Source organism: Trachymyrmex septentrionalis, unplaced genomic scaffold (genome assembly GCF_001594115.1).
Source record: "Trachymyrmex septentrionalis isolate Tsep2-gDNA-1 unplaced genomic scaffold, Tsep1.0 scaffold7, whole genome shotgun sequence".
Taxonomy (NCBI): Eukaryota; Metazoa; Arthropoda; class Insecta; order Hymenoptera; family Formicidae; genus Trachymyrmex; species Trachymyrmex septentrionalis.
The window spans coordinates 1,338,391-1,363,244 of record NW_017305884.1 but is presented as its reverse complement, the minus strand read 5'-3'; the positions used below and the strand labels follow the sequence as shown (position 1 = coordinate 1,363,244).

At 41.7% G+C, this 24,854-nt stretch overlaps 1 protein-coding gene across 3 annotated transcripts in view; it reads left to right on the top strand.

Moving 5' to 3' along the window:
- LOC108753567 (zinc finger homeobox protein 3) overlaps window positions 1–24,854 on the top strand; it is a 172,176-nt gene that overhangs the window by 51,780 nt on the left and 95,542 nt on the right. For all 3 annotated transcript variants that reach the window (XM_018495250.1, XM_018495249.1, XM_018495251.1), the window contains exons 2-5: window positions 5,715–9,046; window positions 14,387–17,250; window positions 18,234–20,948; window positions 21,086–21,572. In XM_018495250.1, the coding sequence (XP_018350752.1) occupies window positions 5,905–9,046; window positions 14,387–17,250; window positions 18,234–20,948; window positions 21,086–21,572 (9,208 nt within the window). In that variant the 5' untranslated portion in view covers window positions 5,715–5,904. The remainder of the gene's footprint in view (window positions 1–5,714; window positions 9,047–14,386; window positions 17,251–18,233; window positions 20,949–21,085; window positions 21,573–24,854) is intronic.

Here is a 24,854-nt window from a genome sequence, read left to right as displayed (position 1 = left end):
GGTGCCTAAGAGATTTTATTAAAGACACTTTGTTTTCAATTATTTGCACATCACTAATTGCGTTTTGACTATATTTTATATTTATAAAAATACTTATATGTTAATTTACATTTATTTCAATTTATATTTCTACTATTTTAGTTAAATCAACAACAATATTGAGTAGAAGCAGTGGCGATCTATATCGATGAGAAAATGATTAAAAATAATTCAAATTGAGTATAAAAAGTTTGGGATTATAAATTTAACGGTATATACTCACCTCTATTATAACGAGGGACACGAGAGGAACGATTGATAAATTAAATTGTTATTTACATTTTTCCCAACTCGCAATATCGTGCGACGAGATAGTGCGGCGAGCAGTTCAGCATAAATGCGAACTGCGGTGCAACGAACGGAATACTTTTCAGCACGATCATCGTAAATCGGTGCATTTCCTTCCTTTCTCCGTCGTCACGACGACGACGAGGACTCGATTGGCGCGCGAAGACACTACGACACCAGCGCGCGGGGTGCAACTATAATTATTTCGAAGCGGCGTCTGCATTTGCATACAAGCCACGGTACGAGTACGTATGCATGCGGCTTGCAACGTAACACTGGCGCGGCGTACGTTTCCGCGTCGCTTCGTATGCGTCTGTGCTGAAACGTGGCCGTCGTCGTCCGCCGCGGATAGTTCTTATCAGGCCCGCGTATATTAAGTAGAAAGCCGTCCGGCCGCGTAATAACAATAATAAGAGAAACACAGCCCCGGTTTAATTGTACCGCGGAGCCGCGCAGTGCGTTGTACTTGGCGATTGATGCAATCTAATGCGTCGTGCAGCATGCAGCCTCTCCGATAATCCTTCTTTTTAAAAAGAATAAGATAACTATACTTTTGAAAATGATGAGTTACTCGTTACCATATTTAACCCGTTTTAAATGTATTCCTATGGTATTAAGATTTAGTAACGTTGATAGAAAATAGCATCTCTAAAATGCGCTTTTTATTGCAGCCAATTAAGGCAGGTATGCTTTAATTAGGCAGTGATTGTTTCGAACATAAAGTTCGAATTATTAAATCTTGGCTCTATCTACGAAAATCTAACTTCTAGAGTCCTGTTTAAAATACAGAAAGCATTGCGCGGTGATTCAAGTGGTAAAGGAAGATTCAATGTCTTTTACCTATATAATTTAGAACCTTGTAATACCAGTTAATTATATAGATAGATTCTACAACCGCCTAAAATTTTCGCTTCAACGTTGAAATGATCCATAGTCGAGAATTAATCAGCACTGTAAAGATTCTATTAGATATAACATAAATATTTCAAAGGAAACATTACGATATGTATATATCGAATACATTTTATGTTTAAACAAATAAAAATGTCAATTTTTAAAGAATGTTTTTAAACTTTGGGCCTGGAGCGTATATAATAATCGGCAGATTCTCCTCATAATGCGAATAAATCACTCAAAGAATGTCGCATCAAGGTATAATATGTTCTAGTAAAGGCATCTTTTTATTCTGTGCCGTATTTGGAGCACGCGAAAGTCTGCGGTCTCGATTTGCGCGATGCGGAATTTCGACGACTTCCGGTTTCGGTATCAGCCCGAACAATGCGTCTCCACACGTCGAGCCGTTGTCGAAACCCGCAAGTATAAAAAAAAAAAGAAAGAGAAAAAAAGAAGAAGAAGAAGAAGAAGAAGAAGCCGCGCTCCCGTCGTCTTACCCCCTCGCCACCCTTCGAGAGACACCCTCTTACCGCGGCAACACGCAAACTCGCCTGAGAAATAAGCAGGCACGATATTCAATAAATAACGAGACGCGTACGAGATAATTGAGAGGGCCATAATTGCGCGCATCTTGCGTTATTTCGTGCCGAATAAACGCGGCCGGGTTCGCCATGTGGGCCCCGTAGAGACTTTTGCCTCCTACCTCCGTTCTGGAGGATACAAAGGGACCTTCGAGCGAAACGCCGCGACAAACAAAAGGGCACGGTACACTCCGCGGTCGCTCCTTCGCCGAACATTTAACTCCCATCAACGGGGGGAGGCTCTTCTCTCTCCGCCGAGAATCGTCCTCGCTCTCCTCCCTCGCGCCTCTGTCGGTCCCACCGTACGTGCCCTCCGCCGTCTTTCTTCCCGCTGTGTTATGTCATGCGCTTCCCTTTTCCACTATTGAACACTCATCAACCACCTGTGATCGTCCTCGACTTTCTCCAAAGTTATAATTACGTACTCGGGCTCCGAGGTGTATCGCTTCGCTGTTACACTTGTAGATTCATCAGCGTTCGTTTTTAACTTGTCCTACTTGCTTCATGAAATATTTTTCGATTCAACGCTGTTTCTGTATCTTGAAAGATACAGAAGTAGTTTTTCGTCAAAAATCACCTTGAAAATTCACTACTATATATTATCATAATTTAAGTAGACGTATTAGATGGAATACAAATATTACGTTGTCATCCCACCATTATATGTATATTTCGATAAAATGTAAGAACGTAATTTTAACAGTTTCAACTGTTTCATTTGTTAAATAAGCAAATAAAGAGAAAATAATTAAATCTCGTTCGCTTATTGATTTTTAACGATTCAGATTTTAATGTGGAAAGATGTAAATTTAAAAATGTTCGCTAGCCTATTTAATTGTACAAGAAAATTACTGCGATTGAGACAAAATGTGCGCTCCGTGCGTTGCCGAAAAACAATCGTGAGAAACTTTTGAATATTTTTTTAAGCGTCCACACAGATTTCTGGCGTACACACAGGAATCATGACACGAGATACGATATAAGAAAAACAGTCGAAAACTTGGCGCTCTATCCTCGAAGCGATCGCGGCCATGAATCGCCGCGTTAGAATAGTCGGGAGACAATTAAGATGCTATCGTTTAATTAGGGCCAGACCCAGCGAAAACAAAGCCCTTCGACGCCATACGCCTCTAACGCCGTCGACGCGTCGTCGCCCGCCGCTAGATCGTCCTTCCGCTCTTCCTAGCGTTACCCGAAATGCGTGATAAATTGACTAGAAATAGGCGAGTCGAGGCAGGTGATGTCAGATTGGCAGATGTTCTTCGTTTGTCCCGATTCCCCTTTGCTACCCTTATTCTTCCTTACGTACCTACCTCGGGCGTACTCTCTCCGAATATATGTATATGATAACGTATCAATATCGTTTATACAGATGACATCGAAGTGAACTGTCCGATTGTCATATTAAATAAATACCAATACTTTTACAATTCTGAAAACTCCCGGAGAGAGATATCTTAAATACTTTAATACGTGTTCTTAAAGGACAAGATTTTTTTTTTTATTCATACGCGAGAGTTCGTCGCGTCTATAACGCCGAATGCTGAACTCGATGAGCTTGTATCCTGAAAGCTGAACTGAATAAATTTGTATCAATTTAAAAGATGATCGTAAGACGTAAGACAAAGTTGTAAACGTGCAAACGTCGCAGACTGCAACAATACTAATGCGTATATACAATGTCAGAAGGGAAAATCAGATGAAATTGCAGTTGGTTAATTTGCAATTTGAAAATTTGTACATCTCGATATCATTGCCACGTTATAACTCTCCACATCGAGTTATAATTATTAGCCGAAAGAGCGTATCAACGTTAATATCACGAATCACGCCAAATGTTCAAAGCAGAACATTTTCGCTACACACTTTACGGGAATACGGTAAAGGTGCATTTTGCTCTCCCTCGTTTAGCACCGCGATCCAGTAGGCTGCGCAATTATATTCCTCGACGTGTACGATTTCGCTTTAATGAGCGCCGTCGACGAGGCACCCGTTTTATCGGATCTCTTGGAACGTCTCTCGAACGCGGCCGGCACGTGATTGGGCACCGTACAAGGAGGATTCACCTAGGATTGGCGGTATCGATCGATGATAATCCGAGGGAACGATCGCGCGGCCGGCGTGCCTCACGCATTATAAAAGCGGTATCGTTCGAGAAAGAGATGCCGGGGGATACGGTGACTAGATTATGGCGTTTGCACCGCGGAATTATAACTGTGGCGATGGCGCGGTTCGATGGGGAGAGAGAGAGAGAGAGAGAGAGAGGAGCAGAAGGTGGAGCGGGAGGGAGCCGTGTAATGCCGCGTATACGCGTATGTACCATAATGTCCGGCGATACCGCCCGCAGCCAACGGGCGTGAGGTGGGGGAAAGGGGGGAAAAGAGAAAGAAAGAGAGAAAGAGAAGGGACGAATCGCGGGGTTCCAGGCTTCTCTTCCGCAGGACGGGATATACATTCTCTCTCGGCGGATCGTCACGCCGCTCCACACCCTCCCTCGTACACACGCACGCGAGCGAGCCAGAGCATAAATCCCGCGTTACACCCACCCGGCTCATCTTTAATCCGTTAGATTCCGTGAATGCTTGCGGCCGGCCTCCTCACGACGTTGATTCGCGGGACCGCGATCCCGCGTAATTGGGATTAGATTATTAGAGTCCCTCAGCATTTCGCCCCCGCCTCTCGCCCGGCGGCCAGGAATTCGCATCATCGCGCACGTTTCAGTGGAAACGTGGATTCTGCTGCTACCCCGCGCGAGCGTGTTTATCCCTCGGTGGTAATCAAAGCGGGCCGACGCATCTCGTTTCGGATGACGCGTCTAAGTCTTCTTCTCGCACGGCTCTCGTTAATTCTCCCTAACCCGGAATCACATCGCACGTACGTACGTACGTTGCCATCACACGCGCTTCCACACAGTTTGTAATTTGTCCATTTGCGTAATTTGAAATCGGATTATCTCAACGCGTGAAGACCGCCGTTGTATCGCCCGTGTATTGAATTACCGCGCCCGGGAATCTTCTAATTCCGTTTGCGTGTGTGTCTTTGTGAAGACACTAAGTTTTAGGAATTTTGAATTTTTACAAGTATTATTTTTGATGAATTTTAAATGTAGACACTTTTAATTTGCAAAATAAAACAGAAACGGTTAAATTCACACACGAAAAGTATTGAAATTTACATCGAAAACAGAGTTAAATAAGAAAAAGTGAAAAATATTGGAGGGATAAAGAAGATTAATTCAGTGAGCAAACAAACGCCAACAATGCTCTATTTCATACTATATGACGAAACTTCACTTGAAAAAAGAGACGAAAGATCTTTAATCTGAGCGCAAGCATTCGTAGCAAGGCAAGCATTCATAGCGACGACTCGCCATCGAGCTTGCTGTTCGCCTTTTCGTCTTTCACTCTTATATTGCTCGGACAGGAACATTGATATTTCATCGATAGATAAGCTCAGCCGATCGAACGCAAACACAGCTGGGTTCACTCAGGTAATCCGAATACAACGACTCGTTGTATTACCGCGACGGTTTTCCGTCGCTGCTTTGTGTACCTAACCGCCGTCTTCTCCGGCCGATCCTCTGCACACGCAGCTTGCTGCACTTCTGCGTATTTCGCTATCTTTCGGCCGTCCTCGGAAATGTTGACTCTGCTTAACGGATTAGACGACTGAACGACTTCTAAGTGTCCCGTCTGCGAATTCATTCTCTTACGAGCGAGCTAACTAATCTCATCTTACGGATAGAATTCAGTATTTCTAAAGGCGAACAGTACATAATTTCTAATCATTTCAAAATTGTATGCTTATATATATATATATATATATAGTTATACATGAAAACTGTCGCGCGTGAAATTATTGTCAGTGTTGTACGTCAGTTTGAATAATCGATCTTTATTTGAATTGTTACAGGTACGACCTGGGCTTGCGTCGGGGTAGCTAGTGAACCGTCTCTTCGTGGTGAAGAAGATAAGACGGGGAGGCAGTCGACGAGGAAGCGGGCGAATCCGCAGGGAAGAAGAGTCCGCGGAGGAAGTCCGGAGAACGCAGGCGTAGACGCCGTAGGTGATGTGAGGCTGGCGCCCGCCTCACGTCTGGGGTGATGCCCTCCAGTGAGCCTCATCCCCCGTACCACCTTCAGCACCACAACATTCCTCCCTCGCATCTACAACAACACACGCCGAGCGCGATCGAGCATCAGTTCTTTCAGCTGGTGGCGGCGCATCATCAGCAACAGCAACAGCGACAGCAGCAACACGGCGGACCCTTCCAAAATTCCACGTACGCGCAGCAGAAGCAGGAGATGAGCCCGGAGGAGGAGGGGGGCCGAGTGGGTGGGTCCCCCCCTGCGGCTGGGGCTGCACTACATCAGCCCCATCATCCCCGCACGGCTAGTCCACCTTCGGGCACAGAACCCTGCACCCGCGACGCAATACCAACACCCACACCTATCGCTGACACCACCACTACCACCACCGCTACGACTATGACGATGCAGTCGCAAAGTCAGCAGCAACAGCAGCAGCAACAACAGGGTCCCAGCCCGAGCCCGAGCCCGACGGGCGGCGACGTGGAGAAATTTGACGGTAAAATCGTCTACAACCCGGACGGGTCGGCCTATATCATCGAAGGCGAGAGTGAACTTAGCGAAGACGACTCTCTGCCCGACGGTTGTATTGTAGATGGGCGCGGTGTATCGGTTCCTCACTCCTTAGTTTTCCCGCAAATCGCGAGCGCGTACTACGTATCGCGATTATACGCGCATCAGGCCTACCAGCAGCAACAGCAACAGCAGCAACAGCGTTCGGCGTCCCAACAGCACAATCCCGATCTTCCCGTAATGCACAGTTATCGGGTGATCAGTTACAGGAGCGCGGAGGGTAGTAAACAGCCCCCTCCAGCGCCCACAGCACCGCCGCCGCCTGCCGCGTCGGTACCTGTCAAACCTATCCTAATGTGTTTCATATGCAAGCTCAGTTTTGGGTATGCGAAAAGTTTCGTTGCGCACGCCCAGGGCGAGCATCAACTTACTTTAATGGAAGACGAACGACAAATACTCTCTCACTCAACGGCGTCGGCCATTATACAGGCCGTGGGTAGAGGAAAGCAACCGCTCGTCAGTTTCCTGGAACCCGTCACGAGCTCGACCTGCGCTCAGGCGTCGCCCGCGCAGATTAAAGCTCAACAACAGCAACGTAGCGAATCCAACGAACACGAGACAACGCCGACCACAACGAGCACCCCAACGAGCACACCCGGCGTACCTAGCAGTCCCCAACAACAGCAACAACAGCAGCAGCAATCACAACAGACGCAACAACAGCAACGACCCTCGCCGAGCACTCCCACTACGCCCACGTCACACTCGAGTCATCCTCTCACGTACAATCATCAACAGCAGCATCCGTGGAGCGGTCCGCAAGTAAGCGCTGCGTCCTGGGCCAAAGCTCCTGATGCCATGCATTACAGCTCACCACCGCCGCCAACTTCATCTACCAAAGGATCTCCGTCTTCGTACGCTGCTCTTACTCAGGCTCCGCCGAACTTCCTCACCGGCACCACGATAGGTGTCTGTCCGGAACACATGCAGGGTAGACCGAGTGGAGTGGAATGTCCGAAGTGCGAACTTATACTGACGAGTAGTCGACTCGCCGGTCCCGGCGGACCACTCGCTGGTATACACAGTCGAAATTCCTGCAAAACCCTGAAGTGTCCCAAGTGCAACTGGCACTACAAGTATCAAGAGACTCTCGAGATTCACATGAAGGAGAAACATCCAGAAAGCGAGACATCCTGTTTTTATTGCAATGCAGGTCAGCCTCATCCTAGGTTAGCGCGTGGCGAAACCTACACCTGTGGCTATAAGCCGTACAGGTGCGAAGTGTGCAATTATTCCACCACGACGAAAGGCAATCTTAGTATACACATGCAGAGTGACAAACATTTGAACAATATGCAAGAGCTGCAACAGGGAGGAGGCGGAGGTGGTTCTGGTACCAGCAACCCCTCCTCGTCTCAGGACGCACCAATGCCGACCCGAAGTCCCCATCATCAGCAGAATCATAGCCCGCACCGAGCCGCTCAAGGTGGCAATCAAAGCAAACCGAAGCTATCGTTTCGCTGCGACATATGCAACTACGAGACAAACGTGGCGCGCAATCTGAGGATACATATGACGAGTGAAAAGCATACGCACAACTCGATGGTACTACACCAGAACATCAAGCACATACAGACATTGAACGCGTTGACCCACCATCAACAGGCGCAACACCATCATCAGCAGCAACAACAACAACAACTCGAGCATTTGCTCCACTTAGGCGGTTTGGACAAACCGCAACCTACGGAAGCGGCGTTGGCCGACTTAGCTTACAATCAAGCGGTCTTGATGACCATGATGACCGGCGGTCAGATGCCGCAGTTTCCGCCAGAACTCATAGGCTCCATAGCAAACGCGGCTGCCATGAGCAATCTTGGCGGTGACGTCGGACTTTCGCCGGACAGTATGGAACCGCCACCAGAACCCGCCGATCAGGATCCCAATCATCTGTATCAGTGTTGCATCTGCAATAACTTCGCGACAGACTCACTCGAGGCTCTGAGCCACCATCTAGCCGTTGACAGAACTAGAACCCGCGAGGGCGATATACTCGCCGTTATGAATGCAAATTTCGTGTGTACACTCTGTTCCTATAAAACAAATCTAAAGGCGAATTTCCAGTTACACTGCAAGACTGACAAGCACCTGCAACGGCTGCAACACATGAACCACATAAAGGAAGGTGGACCGCGTAACGAATGGAAGCTCAAATACTTGGGTTCGCCCACGAGTACCGCTCAGTTGCGATGCCACGCGTGCGATTACTACACCAATAGTGCTCATAAATTGGCTCTACACGCTGCTTTACCAAGGCACGAAGCCGCGACTCTTCTGTTGCGTCATCTGCTCGAAGCGAGCAGTAACATCCAATCCTCCGGAAAATTGTATCATTGCGTGATATGCGGGTTTAGTGCTCGGCACCGATTGCCGCTTCTGCAACACGTGAGGTCTTTGCGGCATCTTCACATGGAGCAGATACACCACATTCACACCGCCAGAAGAAGCACTCTCGCGGGAAACGAATCTCCGCACGCGGATATCAGTGTCATGTTCCAGGTGACGAGCGATCCCGAAGTACCGACCACGCAACAGCCCAGTCCAACCACACCAACGACACCCAACGCCACGAGTACCAACAATGGTATGTTACAGCGAATAAATACATCATATAATAGTGAATTCAGTCACTCGCATTATACTGGATTGATACATGCTAAAAAAGTTGCTTTATATAAAGTATTTAAATACAATAGCAAAATATAATCAACTTTGACAATGAAATAACGCACGACAATATTATCATTGTATATATTTAATCGTATAAAATATTTATATATTTTTACATTGAACTTTGCTGACTTATACACAGCATTTTAATGTACACGAATCTAATAGTGCGAAAGTGACCAAATTCGCTATAAGAAATATTATCTGTCGCATGAAATATTAAAGTATTTATTTGTATAATTATCGTTAGCGTCTGTTAATAGTGACTCTTTTATACGGTAAGGGTATTCTGTTCTTGATTAAAGATAATGTTTTGCGAAACGTGTTTTACAAATGGAATATGTTTTACATGACATTCATTAATACCATAATTATAAAGAGCAATCACTAAGTAACAGCAACGTACTGAAACTTGTACATTAAGAAAGTTACATAACGGTGCAAAGTGTGTCAACGTTCAAACAACGTTGGTTTCTCTGAAAAAGAAAAAGGCTTCGGTCTGTAATCACGAATATGTCGCGTTTTTCACTTCCTCGTCATTCACAAAAAGCGAACTCCTTTAATCGCTTTTTTTTTTACGTGAAACAGCTGTCGCTATACTGAAAGAACATTGTGGTATTTCTCGATCAATCGACCTGTGGTATCTTTCTTCAAGCTTGTTATTCGTTACAAACTTGCTATATTCTCTTTCTGTTTATAACGTATTTTATAAATAATAAATTAAATAAAGGTGTCAGTGTGGGAATTTATTACACAAGATCTACGTGAGTAATGTCCGGAACAAGAAAAAAATGTTAAGATCAAAAACTACGGTACAAAACGGATAATCAGATTTCGTGACGATGAACGTAATTCCTTTTACAGCAAATTCTTTTATGCTCGGTCTGCGCCCTACACAAAGTGTACCTAGCAAAGAAAGCTCGCGACAGTGCCCTTATAATGAATTCACTGGTCTCATTATTTTATTATCTCACAATTAGCCGACGATGACGGTAATTTTGCGTGGCATATGGCCGTGGCGTGTGCCGCCGCCACCACCGCGGCGTGGCGCGCACAATACCGCGTATTATTATATATCGACGGGCTGTACTTACATAAATATACGAGTGCAGAGAGAGAATGCAGGAGCGCGAGGTGAAACCAGCAGCACGCGTTTTGCTCCGTGCGCGTTGCGACGTCGCAACTGACGCTGCACGTTGCGAGTGTGCTTTCGGACAATACCGCGCGCGATGGCTGTCCTCCTTTCGGTTTTTTTTTTTTTTCGTTTGTTTCTTTTTTGCTTTTTTTTCCTCGGTCTCTCCTCTCCTTTCTTCTTTTTTTTTTTTTGTAAGAAACCGCTATCGGTAGTTCCATGTCGCCAATCTATAATTTGGCATATTATTGTTACAAGACGCGAGAGCATCTGCGACGCGTGCAGACACATCGACGTACGTCTTCGTTCTCGGGTCGCCGCCGCGTCGACGGAAAACTTTCTCTCTGCGACGACACCGCGCGCGTTACGTGCACGATCGCTTGCGTAAATCTTTCCGTCCGCGCATTGGAAGGACCGGCGTGCTTACTTATAATTGCGCTGGATAATTAATTCCGCCGCGAATCGATCCGCGAGTGCGGGTGGAACGCTTGAATCTTGAACGGTCTAATCTAGGATACTTCTACGCAAGAGACACAGTACATGATACATTTAAAATAAATAACAATAAATACAGGGCGAAGTAAAAGTCAAACACATTTTAAATTGTAGCACAATGAAAAAGAATAAATTACGAAGAAAAGTAAAAATGTAAGAAACAGTTTAAATTCAAATATAAAACGTTACAGGTTTCGGCTATCGGATTGAGCCCTCTTCAGACATGAACTTATCACAAAAATCGTGCAAAATTAGTTATCGAAAATGCCCGCATATTCCTTATAATAACAGCTCGGGTGATCCTTGATGTAGAACTCGACGATTATTCACATACGATTGAACAGTCAAATGTGTTTCATGTCTCTTGGAAAATGTTCTAGTCGATAAAAAAGTTAAAAAAGTCTTCTTGCGAAATAATAAACACAATCAAAGTAACATACCGGAATTCTAATAAATAATTACTAATTAAATAATTAAAATTATAATAAATAATTAAAATTCACTAAAAGATGTGTAAGACGGACGTTGTATGTCGATCATAATGTACACTCGCTAATACGGATCAACACGGACTGAGAGAGGAGACTGTTAGTATCGAAGAGTCAAACTTTATTTACAATAGGTATATATATATATATATCTATGCCTTATAGAGACCTTTAGTGTCAAGTTTGTAAATTTAAACTATTTTTCTGCTTTTTAATATTGAGCATCTCAGAAATTAAGCGTTTTTTATAGCAAGGCTCTTCGTTCAAAATTTTAACATTGTCCCATTGGAAATCACGATCATCCTGCAGCTCCGTTATGACCGAACGGACAGAAGTGTTATATCTAATATGATTGCGATGTTCTGTAATTCTGGTTTTTAATTGTCTGCCCGTCTGTCCAACGTACGACGCTCACAATTATTACACGAAATCTTATGAACTACATAGCTCTTAGATGTATGGACAAATATCCTTTTGTACTTTAATATATTTACCCATTTTAATTACTACGGAGCACAGGCTGCAGTACGATCGTGATTTCCAATGGGACAACGTTAAAATTTTGGATGAAGAGCCTTGCTACAGGAAACGCTTAATTTCTGAGAGATGCTCAATATTATAAAAAGCAGAAAAATAGTTTAAATTTATAAACTGACACTGAAGGTCTCCATAAGGCATATATATACCTATTGTAAATAAAGTTTGACTCTTCGACGGACTGACAGTCCGTCTCCTCTCTCAGTCCGTATTGATCCGTATCAACGAGTGTACATTATGATCGACATACGTCCGTCTTACATATCTTTTAGTGAGTTTTAATTATTTGTTAGAATTCTGATATGTTACTTTGATTGTGTTTATTAATTCGTAAGAAGACTTTTTTATCTTTTTTATCGACTAGAACTTTTTCCAAGAAATATGAAACACATTTGACTGTTCAATCGTATGTGAATAATGTCGAGTTCTACATCAAGACTCACTCGAGCTGTTATTATAAGAAATATGCGGGCATTTTCGATAATTTTGTACAGCGATTTTTGTGATGAGTTCATGTCTGAAGAGGGCTCCGGAATCCGGTAGCCGAAACTTGTAATGTTTTATATTTGAATTTAAACTGTTTTTTTTTTCATTTTTACTTTGTAATTGATTCTTTTTAATTGTGTTACAATGTTTGACTCTTACTTTGCCTTTTATTTATTTTGCATGTGAAGAGTCCTTCTATCTGTTAAATGATACATTTAATTTACATATTGATCAATCTATCCCATATAGCCGGTTTTAATAAAAAAAAAAAAGATTGTATTTACAATTAATTACAGTAAATATTACGTGTTTATTTTTAAATTTTGTTGAAAGCCAGAATTTCTTCAAATTATATAATATAAACTATTAATTCATTTCTTGTTAATAAAAGCTACGTGAATACTTGACTTAAATATGTTCGAAAAATGCGCGCCATAGTTGTCTTGAATGTGGTGGATAATATATAATCTTTTGTTTGAATTTTTTTTCTAAATCTATATAAAATAGCATCGTTAAAGAATGCTAATAGGCGCATGCCGCCGCCATGGTCGTACATGATATTGAACTTTTTGTTGTGTGACACTGTCGTAGACGTCATAGTTCACCGGTAGTATCTATAATTTACTTTCTTCCGCATAGAGTTTCGAATTAATGTCTCGGGGAACGAATCGCCGTGAAATGAATGGTTGTCTCATGCGGTCGTCCGGCTCTGAATATATAATACCGAAGTTTAATATCGCCGGTCAGAAGAAGCCAATTTATTATGGCAAATCTCGGCGATCGTAGGAACGTAAATAATCATTCAGAGTATGCGATATACATAGTTACCCAGTGAATCGTAATTACGGAATTTTCTACGGTGCTTACCTAAAATTGCTATAAACAAACCAGCCCTAAAACTTTTCTCGTCATTTTCCACGCAGACAAGTTACTAATTATATGCCGCGTTTATGAAAATTTTATAATTAGTTACTTATTATTGCCGTCGAGCTACGCGGCTTGATATATATGCCGTGATGAATAAATGTCGACTGTAGTAAACAGGTTTAGTAATTTCAAAACACGGTTGATGTTCGTAAATATTACTAATAAACGGATCATAAATTCTCTTCTCTTTTTATGAATACTCGTGTTGTTTTAATTTCATATGGAGTTTTGATCATAAAATTAAATAATCGATCAATAAATGTCAACGTAAATAAAAAATAGACAAATTATAACTTAATTAAAAATTCCATATCTAGAAAGTTGCCAGTATTTTACATATATTTTTTAGTATCAATTTTTTTGCAATTTTAAAGCAGTATATATTGCTATTAAAAAAAAAAAATAGAAGAAATATCGACTGTGCGGAGAGGAGAAAGTAAGGATAGTTTGTAGGGATGCGCGATCTCCATCAGTGAATTGATCGCTAAATCGATCCTGGATCAGGTGGATAAAATTTGATTCACTAAAAAATAAATACTAAATGAATCGATCTGTCTGAAAATCGATTCAATCAAAGAATCTTTTTATTATTTCTAGTTACTAATTACTACAGTATATTTCGGAACGCAGCGAGAATGTATCTCAACCGTTGTGTTTTCTGAAAATGAACGTAACTCTTATTGAAATTAAAAATCAATCTGTTATTAAATGAAGTTGAATCGAGATCGCACATTCCTAGTCTGCATATTCTGTTACGCTGTTTTATGCTTGCTTGTAAAAGATATAAATCTTGGGATCGCATGTTCGTTGAATCTAGAAGAGAACCTAGAACAGAATCTAGAAGAAAACAGGGTGAGCCTAATCTCATAAGCCTAGTAGATGATACAGAACTAGGACTCCTTAACTTCGAAAAACAAGCGGGGAGTAACAGAAGAACTTTTTATATTTAAATTACGTGTTGAAAACTACTCTAGCCCCACTCGCTAATTTCACCACTACTATTACTAAATCATAATTGTAGTGATATTGATCTTTCTGTTGGTTTTTAATAATATTTTATAGCCATAATAATTTATTTCATTTAAATTGTGGTAATCTTTATTGTTTTATATGTGTAAAAGCGTTCGACAAGTACGTTGTTGTCATATAAAAATTCTGAAACAAACTTTTTTTTTCCATCTATTTCCAGAACGACGAGAAGAAGGTAGTGATTGCGGCAGTGAAGTGAAACAAGAGCCGGACAATGATCCAGAAGCGGAAGCCGAGCCCGAGAATGACCAAGAAGAAATTACGTGCCTATACTGTACGTATCAACCAACGTCGCGAGAAGAATTACGACAGCATTTGCAAGTAGCTCACGTTCAAGATTCGGAGGAGAAAACTGAAACGGTAAAAGAAGAGCCGACTGCGGAATTGTTATGCCCGTTGTGCCAAGATAATTTCAAGGAACGTCCCGCCCTAGAAAAGCACGTGATGCAAATTCACTCCGTTAATACCGACGGTCTACAGAGGCTACTAGTATTGGTGGATCAAAGCCATTGGTTAAATAATAATCGGAATTCCTCGACGCCGGCTGTTACGACCACCACGACGCCAACATCGCCCACGACTACGACAAAAACCCAACAGGAAGAAGAAATGAGTGAACGGGGTGGCAGTGACGAAATCGAGGAGACTGCTAGGTGTAATGTATGCGGCCGAGTTTGGCGTTCGATCGAGGAACTTCAGCAACATCACCGGGAAGCTCATCCGACCACCACGCCTACTTTGGCAGTTAGCGAGAAACACGTTTATAAGTATCGATGCGTACAGTGCAGCCTTGCGTTCAAAACCTTGGAGAAACTTCAGCAACACTCCCAATATCATGCTATTAGAGATGCAACTAAATGCGCCCTATGCGGACGATCTTTTCGCTCAGTTCAAGCGCTTCAGAGACATTTGGAATCTGCCCACGATCTCCACGAAGAGGAAATGAATCAATACAAACAGAGTTTACTCCAGCATCCTCTTCTTCAGGCATTCACGGAAGAAACGTTGAAGAGACAGGGCCTGGCAAGCGAGCTACATGTGGAAGATGATGCTGGTAGAGGTGACGAGGAAGAAAGTGATGCCAGTGATTCATTGAGTTCTCCAATGCAGAAAGAACAGCGATTACTGGAGGATTATTTAAATAGCCAAACAATTGCGGAGGATTCCTATCAAGATCCAAATCGAAAATTTAAATGTCATCGATGCAAAGTGGCCTTCACACGGCAGAGCTATCTGACTGGCCACAATAAAACCTTGTTGCATCGCAAAGGTGAGAAAATGTCTTATCCCATGGAAAAATACTTGGACCCTAACAGACCGTATAAATGCGACGTTTGTAAGGAAAGCTTCACGCAAAAGAACATACTTCTGGTGCATTACAACAGCGTGAGTCATTTGCACAAGTTAAAGCGGGCGATGCAGGAGCAAGGTAACAACAATACATTGATCTCAGTGGTACCTCCCGCTAGCCCGACTGAATCGCCCGACTCCCAACAAGATCAAGACAAAAAACCATACAAGTGCAACATCTGTAAGGTCGCTTATACTCAAGGCAGCACTTTGGATATCCATATGAGAAGTGTTCTTCATCAAACGCGTGCCAGTAAACTACAAGATCTTGCCGCCAGTGGCCAGTTGGATCTAGCTCGACCATTGATTGAACAACCACCGCTTAGTCCAAACAGTCCGCCCGTCAACACAAACACAAGCAATACTGGAGGAATGCTCTCTTGTGCGCGATGCAACAGTGTGTTCGTCAATCAAGATCAGCTAGCGGCGCATCAACAATTATGTAACATAATTTTAAACAATCCGGCATTGGCACTGTTTCAGCAATTTGCTGCATCGCAGCAATTAGCTTCGTCCGCACCGACTAAAACACCACCTCCTACATCTACGACACCAGGACCGCAACAACATATGCAATCAACTACGCAGCACTCGTCGCAAACCACGCAAGATATTCTTTCTCAACCACGACATAAGACCTCACAGATGTACAAACATCTGTTGGAGAGTTTTGGCTTTGATCTCGTCATGCAGTTCAATGAGAATCACCAGAGACGACAGCGCAAGGAGGAGGAAGCAGCCGCTGCTCTTCAAGCGCAACAAGAGCAACAAAAGCAGGAACAACAGAAGCAAGCACTCGCTGCTCAAGCCATGCAGGTAAAAGAGGAAGAAGTCGAAGAGGCTCATGTGGATATGGACGATGTGATACCAGAACTTACGCGTAGTACTTGCCAACACTGTAACAAGGAATTCAGCAGCGTTTGGGTCCTGAAAGCTCATTGCGAAGAAGTCCATCGCGATCTCGTACCGCGTGAATTTCTCGAGAAATATGCGCAACAGTTTAAATGCGAATACGAGAAGAAAACTGTCGTTGCGACGTCCACTACCACGTCCTCCACCACGACGCCGACAAGCACCACAGCCGTTACTACACAACCTCAAGATCTCAGCGCTGACAAAGAATTTCGCGAAAAGGAAAAAGACGATAACGCCGAAAGCAAAGAACGTATCAGTCGAACGCCAGAAGCTACATCTACTACTCCAGCGACCACACCGGCGTTGAGCAACACGCCAGTTTCAAGTACAGATTCCACGACACCGACTGTCCTATCTAATCCACAGCATCATATCCCTCAACAGCAGCAACAGCAGCAGCAACAACAGTTACAGCAGCAACAGCAGCAGCAGCAGCAGCAGCAGCAACAGCAGCAGCAACAGCACAGTCTTGCATTTGCACAACAAATGACCGAAATGCAAGCTGCCATAAATGCAATGGCTGCATCACAATTGCAGCAGCAGCTACAACAATATCCAGGATTGATGATGGGAATGATGGGATTACCATTAGGATTAAACGTACCCGCTTTAGCCGCTATGAATCTGCAACCACCTCTAGTGCCAATGATGCTACCGCCACCACCGTATGATAGTGCTGCTACTGCATATCCATCAATTAATCAAGACCTCCTTGCTAAGCAACATCTTGCCTTGCAACAGCAACAAGCTGCAGCAGCGGTATGTAGTATACATGATCGCAATTTTAACTTAATATTTATTGCTTTACTTAACTATCGATTTATAGAGCTTCCGATAAAAAAAATATTAGCAAACTTATAAAAAGTATTGAACAAAAAATCAATAAAAACAATTTAATGAAGAGTATTTACATCATGGGGATTATCTGTTATAATCCAAAAACATTTAGGACATCTTGACTATCAAATGAACGCCTCATTATATCTTGCATATGTCCACTAGACATTCAAATCCATACTCCTTGAGATAATTATAATTTTCCGAGATTAAAATATTTCACGAAATATTATATTCACATAGCTTCGTTGATATAAAAATATAGTCATGTCTCATACTAAATACATACGAAAACACAGAAATAAATTATGATATGTCTACGGTCTGAATTTCTGACTTCGATTATGTAGACCTAATTATATGAGGAATTTGATTAAATTTTACATGCGGAAAATGACACAATCAACCTTAAAAGGAAATTCTTATGAATTCAACGCTTTTCGTTATGCAAATTGAATTTCCTTTTTTAGCAGATTCAATATATATTGTATGTATGTAATTTTTTTTTGTTTTAACTATTAATTCCAACATTCATGAACATATGCCAGAGAACTTGCAAGAGGATCCTTCCCTAAATTTTGGCAAGAAATAATTAAATTATAAAAATCATTGACTGTGTTCAATAGAAAAAGCAGCTTTGCAACTATTGTAAAATTCTATGATACGATTGGTTTTATACATTTCAATTCAGTAAGGAACTGAAAGAAAGGTCATTGATAATTCCTTGTTTATATTCTTTAATAGCTTTCACTGAAACAACAATTTTCCGACGAGAACTTACCGACTTTTTCATTATTAATATTATACTTTTTTTTTTATAGATATACAATACGTATTTTTTGTTTTATAAATAAATGTCGAACATATTAGATATCAGAAGAAAAGTGATCCTTTTGACCTTTCAGGCAAGTGCAGCTGCATCGCAGAAACGAGCGCGTACACGTATTACTGACGAACAACTAAAAATATTACGGGCCCATTTCGATATTAATAATTCTCCTGGCGAAGAGCAAATCTTAGACATGGCCGCTCAGAGTGGTCTGCCGCCTAAAGTTATAAAGCATTGGTTTCGAAATACATTATTTAAAGAACGACAACGTAACAAAGACAGCCCTTACAATTTTAACAATCCACCAAGTACCACTCTAAATCTCGAAGAGTACGAGAAAACTGGTGAGGCGAAGGTAACCCCATTAAATTCGAGCGTATCCGGTAGCAGTTCCTCTGACGATAAAAGCCCAAATAAGCAAGCCACGCCTCCACCGTCTATGCAAAACACCAACGCATCTCAATCTACCGAGATCAAGCAGGAGGCACTCGAACAGTCACAGTGTCAACAGCAACAACAAGCTGCGCAACATCAAGAAGAGCAGCATCACTCGCCCGGCAGTTCAGGTGGACAACAATCGCGACCGCATTCACCCGCGCTCAGTATGAGTTCCGTATTCTCGGCTATCCATCACGACATTTCCTCCCATGCTCCATCGACCACGAACACCCCGAGTACTCCGATGTTACCACCGAAATTGACCTCCCAGAACTTTGCCAGTCCTACTCCGGGAGCCGGTGGCGTAGTACCAAGTACAATTGCTGCAATGGCACTCACACCTCAGAGATCCCTAAGTCCGGGTCGCGGTCCAACTGATTATTTCGGTGGCAACAGTAATGGCAGCAGCACTTCTGGTGGTTCCGGTAAGCGTGCTAATCGTACAAGATTTACCGATTACCAGATAAAGGTTCTTCAGGAATTCTTTGAAAATAATGCGTATCCAAAAGATGACGATTTGGAGTATCTTAGCAAGCTCCTCGGTTTGAGTCCACGTGTGATCGTAGTATGGTTTCAAAACGCTAGGCAGAAAGCACGTAAAGTATATGAAAATCAACCGGCCGCCGAACCCGTGACACCAGGCGGACGCGAAAACGATGACGGATCTGGTCGATTTCAGAGAACGCCAGGTTTAAACTATCAGTGCAAAAAATGCCAATTGGTGTTTCAAAGATACTACGAACTCATACGCCATCAAAAAACGCATTGTTTCAAAGAAGAAGATGCCAAGAGAAGTGCGCAAGCGCAGGCTGCGGCAGCTCAGGTCGCCGCAGTTCTGAGCTCCGAAGACAGTAACAGTAGCTCCACAACGACCACAAATAATACAGTAACTAACAATCCGTCAACCGCGCCCGCACTTTCCGAACAGTTGCAACAACCATTGAGCACCGCTACGTCGCCTCATCAACATCAGCAGCAAACTCTGTCTCAGACACATCAGTCGCAACAGCAACAGCAGCAACAACAGCAGCAACAGTCACAGGCAGAGTCGAAGGAAGGTAGTTTTCAATGCGAAAAATGCAACCTGATGTTCGGCCGATTTGATCTTTGGCGCGAACATCAGATAATACATATCATGAACCCAACCTTATTTCCCTCTGCGTATCCACCTGACTCACCATTCGGAATCTTACAGCAGCAAGCGATTAACGCTAGCCAGGCTGGAGTTGCAACGGACACCCCGCACTCGCTCATCAGCATGATACAAAAGAGGAAATTTGACGACCCCGAGGAGGGAACTGGCAGCGACAACCGTTTGAACTCGGAACACAATGAGCAACCCAAGGACAAACGTTTACGAACCACAATACTTCCGGAACAGTTGGACTATCTTTATCAGAAATATCAGATCGAGTCTAATCCATCGAGAAAGATGCTGGAGACGATCGCTCGAGAGGTTGGTTTGAAGAAGCGTGTGGTACAGGTGTGGTTTCAAAATACGCGCGCTCGCGAGCGCAAAGGCCAATTCCGCGCTCATAGCCAGGTTATCAATAAGCGCTGTCCATTCTGTCCAGCGCTATTCAAAGTCAAATCCGCTTTAGAATCTCATCTCAGCAGCAAACACGCCGATCAGGTGGCTCGCGGCGAAGTGAACATCGATAACATCCCGGATGAAGAACTCTCGATGGAATCTGTTCCCTCGAATTCTAGCACTCCTCAAATGATGCCACCGTTGTTTCCACCTAACAGCGACATAATGGAGTCATCTTTAAAATCCCTGAAATACTACGACGACATGAGGCGATATTTCAGCGAAATACAAGCGCACGCTAGTAATGGAAAACAAGAAACGGCAAATCATCAAGTCAGCGGAAACAGCTGCGAGTCACCATTGGATCTAAGCAAACCAGTCGATCTCAGCCGGCCAGTAAAATTGTGCTTGAGCAACTTCAGCAGCCTTCTTGAAGAGCAACACGGTGTCCACTTCCGCGGCGGGAGCGATTGCGGGCCTTTAACTGATTTATCCGAACGTAGCATTTGCGATGATGACAGCCTGAGCGAGACAACGGAGTTTTTGGATGATGAAAGTGGACCGGTGAGTCCAGCTTCGAGCACGCAGAGCTCGAGGCAAGGACCCGCTAGCGGAAGTACCGGGAATACGCCTGGGACACCAGTGACCAGTGGACAGTCGAGCGGCAATACCGGCCAATCCGGCGGCAAGCGATACCGTACGCAGATGTCGGCTACACAAGTGAAGGTGATGAAGTCACTCTTTTCGGACTACAAGACGCCGACGATGGCCGAATGCGAGATGCTTGGCCGTGAGATCGGCCTTCCGAAACGGGTGGTCCAGGTGAGCATCGATAGTCCTCATGTGAGCCGACCTCGAGCTCATAATAACCATTAATATCCGCAAGAAGACCATTCCTTGAACGCGTGTGCATCTAATTCACGATCCGAGCTCACGGATACTAATGAGACGAGTTGCAGGTGTGGTTCCAGAATGCCCGTGCTAAGGAGAAGAAGGCCAGATTAGCGGCTGGTTTGCCAGCCGAAGGTTCAGCCGTTCAACCACATCGTGGCCCGACCGGACCAGACGAGTGCAGATTGTGTACTGTACGCTACTCGGCCAAGACACCGCTGCAGGAGCACGTCTTTTCGCGGCGACACATCGACTCGGTGCGCGTGGCCGTCGAAGATGGCAGTTTGGTACCACCGACTCCCGGAGCGCCGATCGTGCCCGGCGGCAACAATGCCGCCGGTGTGCCCGGTATCGGCACTTCGCCGGTGGTCACTACGGCCAGTCAACAAGTCAATCAGCAGCAACAACAGCAGTCGGACGAAAATATGATGTACGGATCCGTGTTCCTTCATCCCACGGCAATGTTTCAGTCACAACAGCAACAGCAACAGCAACAGCAGCAGCAACAGCAGCATCCCGCCGCGGCTGCGGCCAGCGCAGCTAGCACTACGGCCGGTGAGTGTCTGGCTGACTTAAACGATTAAACGAATCATGTCGATCATATGACGTCGAATTGAAATTCGTACAGATTTATAATGAACTATCATATAAATCTATATATATTTATAAATATATCTATAAATATATGTACATATATATTACATATTATATGTGTGTATATACATATATATATACATATTATGTATATACATATATTTATATCTTGTATTTATAATATATACATAACATACATATATTTGTATGATAGATTGTTTGAAAGTTTGCTTACTAAGGGAAACTGTCACAACTATCCGGGATCGATTCGATTTTTCTTGAAATATGTTATTAAACGTAAAAATCTGAAGACCTATTTTATATCAGCCCAATCTCTCATGTATAAAGTAGGGATGCATTGGATCGTAAAATTATCGGATACCGGATATTGGATATCCGGTATCGTTTCTTTTCGGATACCGATATCTAGTCGGATATTCAGTAGGACAATTATTCGATCAGATGCCAAATATTTCTTCGGAGATCAGGTCGGATATTTGCAGTAAGGCTTGCAAAAAAAAGCAAGGTAAAAGTAGCGATAATAATTTTATTTATCTTCTTAACGTAAAAAGAAAACAAAGAAAAATGAACTGTGCAAGAAGTTCAGCACAGAAGAATAAAATTTTGCATCAATGACGCAAACTTTCAATATAAAATTTTAGCTGGATATATTACCGGATACTAATAATTTATATACGGTTATCCGACCGGATAATAAAAAAGTACCGGATAATACCAGATACCAGATATTTCCAGTGCATCCCTAATATAAAGGATGAAACAACTTCTCAAAGCTATTATTTGATTCCTATTAATTATCAGTGAAACAGTGGGGGGTTCCGCAATAAAAGGAACAGGGAACAGAGAACAGAGAATAAAAATTTCAACCTATCGGAAATCATGTGGAATATACAGCCCCTGAGATGTACAGAAAAATGTTTTGGACAAAATTTATGATTTTATACACGATTTATATACACTTTATAATTGTGTTTGAATTTTCAAAAAATAATCTAATATTTTGGGTTGCCAGAAAATGAATTTTGAAATTGCCTAATTTTCGAGATTTTTTAAACGATAGTGGGGAATTTCCCATGATTAATATCAAATATTAAGGTTAAATGAAAAAGAGCATACAGCCACACTTTAAATACGTAGCGCCTTTCCGGTCCTAGTGTTAAGATGTTGAACTACTATCCAATATACATTCAATTAAATTGAATTAATATTTCAGAATTAATTGAGAGCCGATAAATCATCGGATTTACAATCATTCTGATAATCCCCCCAAATTCACCCAAATCTTAAAAAACTGTAATAAACTTATTGCGAAAAATATTAATATCAAATATGTAATTTTAATAATGTTAAATAAAAACAGACTGAAAAATTTTCGATACAAATAAGTGAAAAAAATCTTATTTGATCAAAGCGATTTTAATATCTAATATTGCGATCGAATATCGTGTAAATATTTGAATTTTAAAAATCTATTAGTAGTTAATTTTATTGTTGAAGCGATTTACTGATGCTAATAAATATAAATAAGTCGATCTAAACGTGTTAGCAAAAAGTAGTAATGGAAAAATAGGAGATAGAGCGGTTCTTACACATAGTAAGCGAAAACATTTGTGTTTGCTGCGTAGCAAAGAAGGATGCAATAGTGAATAACTTCCAGTTAAATGGAAAAACAACGTTACGAATAAGAAATGAACGCAAGAATACCTCAAAAGCGTTTCTTTGTAGTAATATGTACATAAAAAATGTATATAAAGTGTATATAATTTTTTAATGTTTTTATTATAAATGTAGATATATTTAAAATTAGATATATTTAAAAAATTATGAATACTTTTTAAAATAAGAACATTTAAGAAAATTGTAAAAAAAAATATTTAATTCCAGGCTTTTTATATTTTTCTAGGAATTCTTTTTAGATTTTTTAGGAATTCTAAGTCTGTGGCCTTGTAAAAAATATCTTCATTTATTTTGAGGAATTCTTTCATCCCTGAAAACTGAGATTAGGCTGATGAAAAAAAAGATGTGTCTCTTAAATTTTGTGTTTAACGACATATTTCAAGAATCAAATCGTTACGACAGATCCCAAAGGGATCAAAACTGACATTTATATTTAATTTCTCTCCATATGGAAAAATTCGATACGCAATTAAAAAACAAGCAAGGGAAAAATAGCGATAGTAATTTTCTTTATCTTTCCAACGTGAAAGGAAGGACGAACTGTGCAAGAAGTTCAGCTAAAAAGAATAAAATTTTTCATTAATAACGCAAACTTTCAATATAAAATCTCAATCGGATATATTACTGGGTACTAATAATATCCTGCTATTCGATCGAATAATAAAAAAGGATTACAAATGTGATATATAAATTGACACGAAATTATATGAAAAACCAATGACGAATATTTCTTACTTTGTGATTATACGAGACTAATAAATCGTTTATTATTGATTTTTATAAATTATCAGCGAAACGGTCAGATAGAAAATAGTATAGAAAAATGTATCACAACAATGTGTCAGATAAAACTTTTATGGATTTTATATATTTTATAACTCTAATCATTAACTATGCCAAGCACAGTGTTAATTTTAATGATTAGAGTTATAAAATATAAACTAAATCGAACTTGCTGCCGCGAAGTCTTATCAAGGATCGTATAAATGACACGTAAGATATAACATGTATCACAATTATACATAATTTATTATGTATGTATGATTGGGCACATGAAATTACTTGAACGACTATTTAAAAGAGTCTATTCGGTTTGATAACATAGAGTCTATTTTCTAAGAGGCTGAACTAATGTACACTTTTGGTACACTTTGGAACTTAAAGTGAGTTAGGTATATGTTGGACACTTGATGAAAGCGAGAGAGTTCCAGTTCAGTGAAGTGCAAGAATAAAAAAAACAGACCTATACACGGAGAGAATTTTTTCTTAGAGTTTACCCAAAAAATATGATAGTCGGGACAACATTGTATTTCAAAGAAATTAATATAAGTTTCTCTCATTTATTAATAAAACTACAATGAAGTATAAAATAAATTTAATTAATTTTACTGAAGTGCAAGGTAAAAGTCTTTAAAATATTGTATTGCATCACGACTAGCATATTTTCAGGGTGAATTTTAAAGGAAAATTCTCCCCGTATAGTAACAGCATATTACGCTAAATACAATTCATCAACGTAACGATTCGTCCACGTTAGGTACCTAT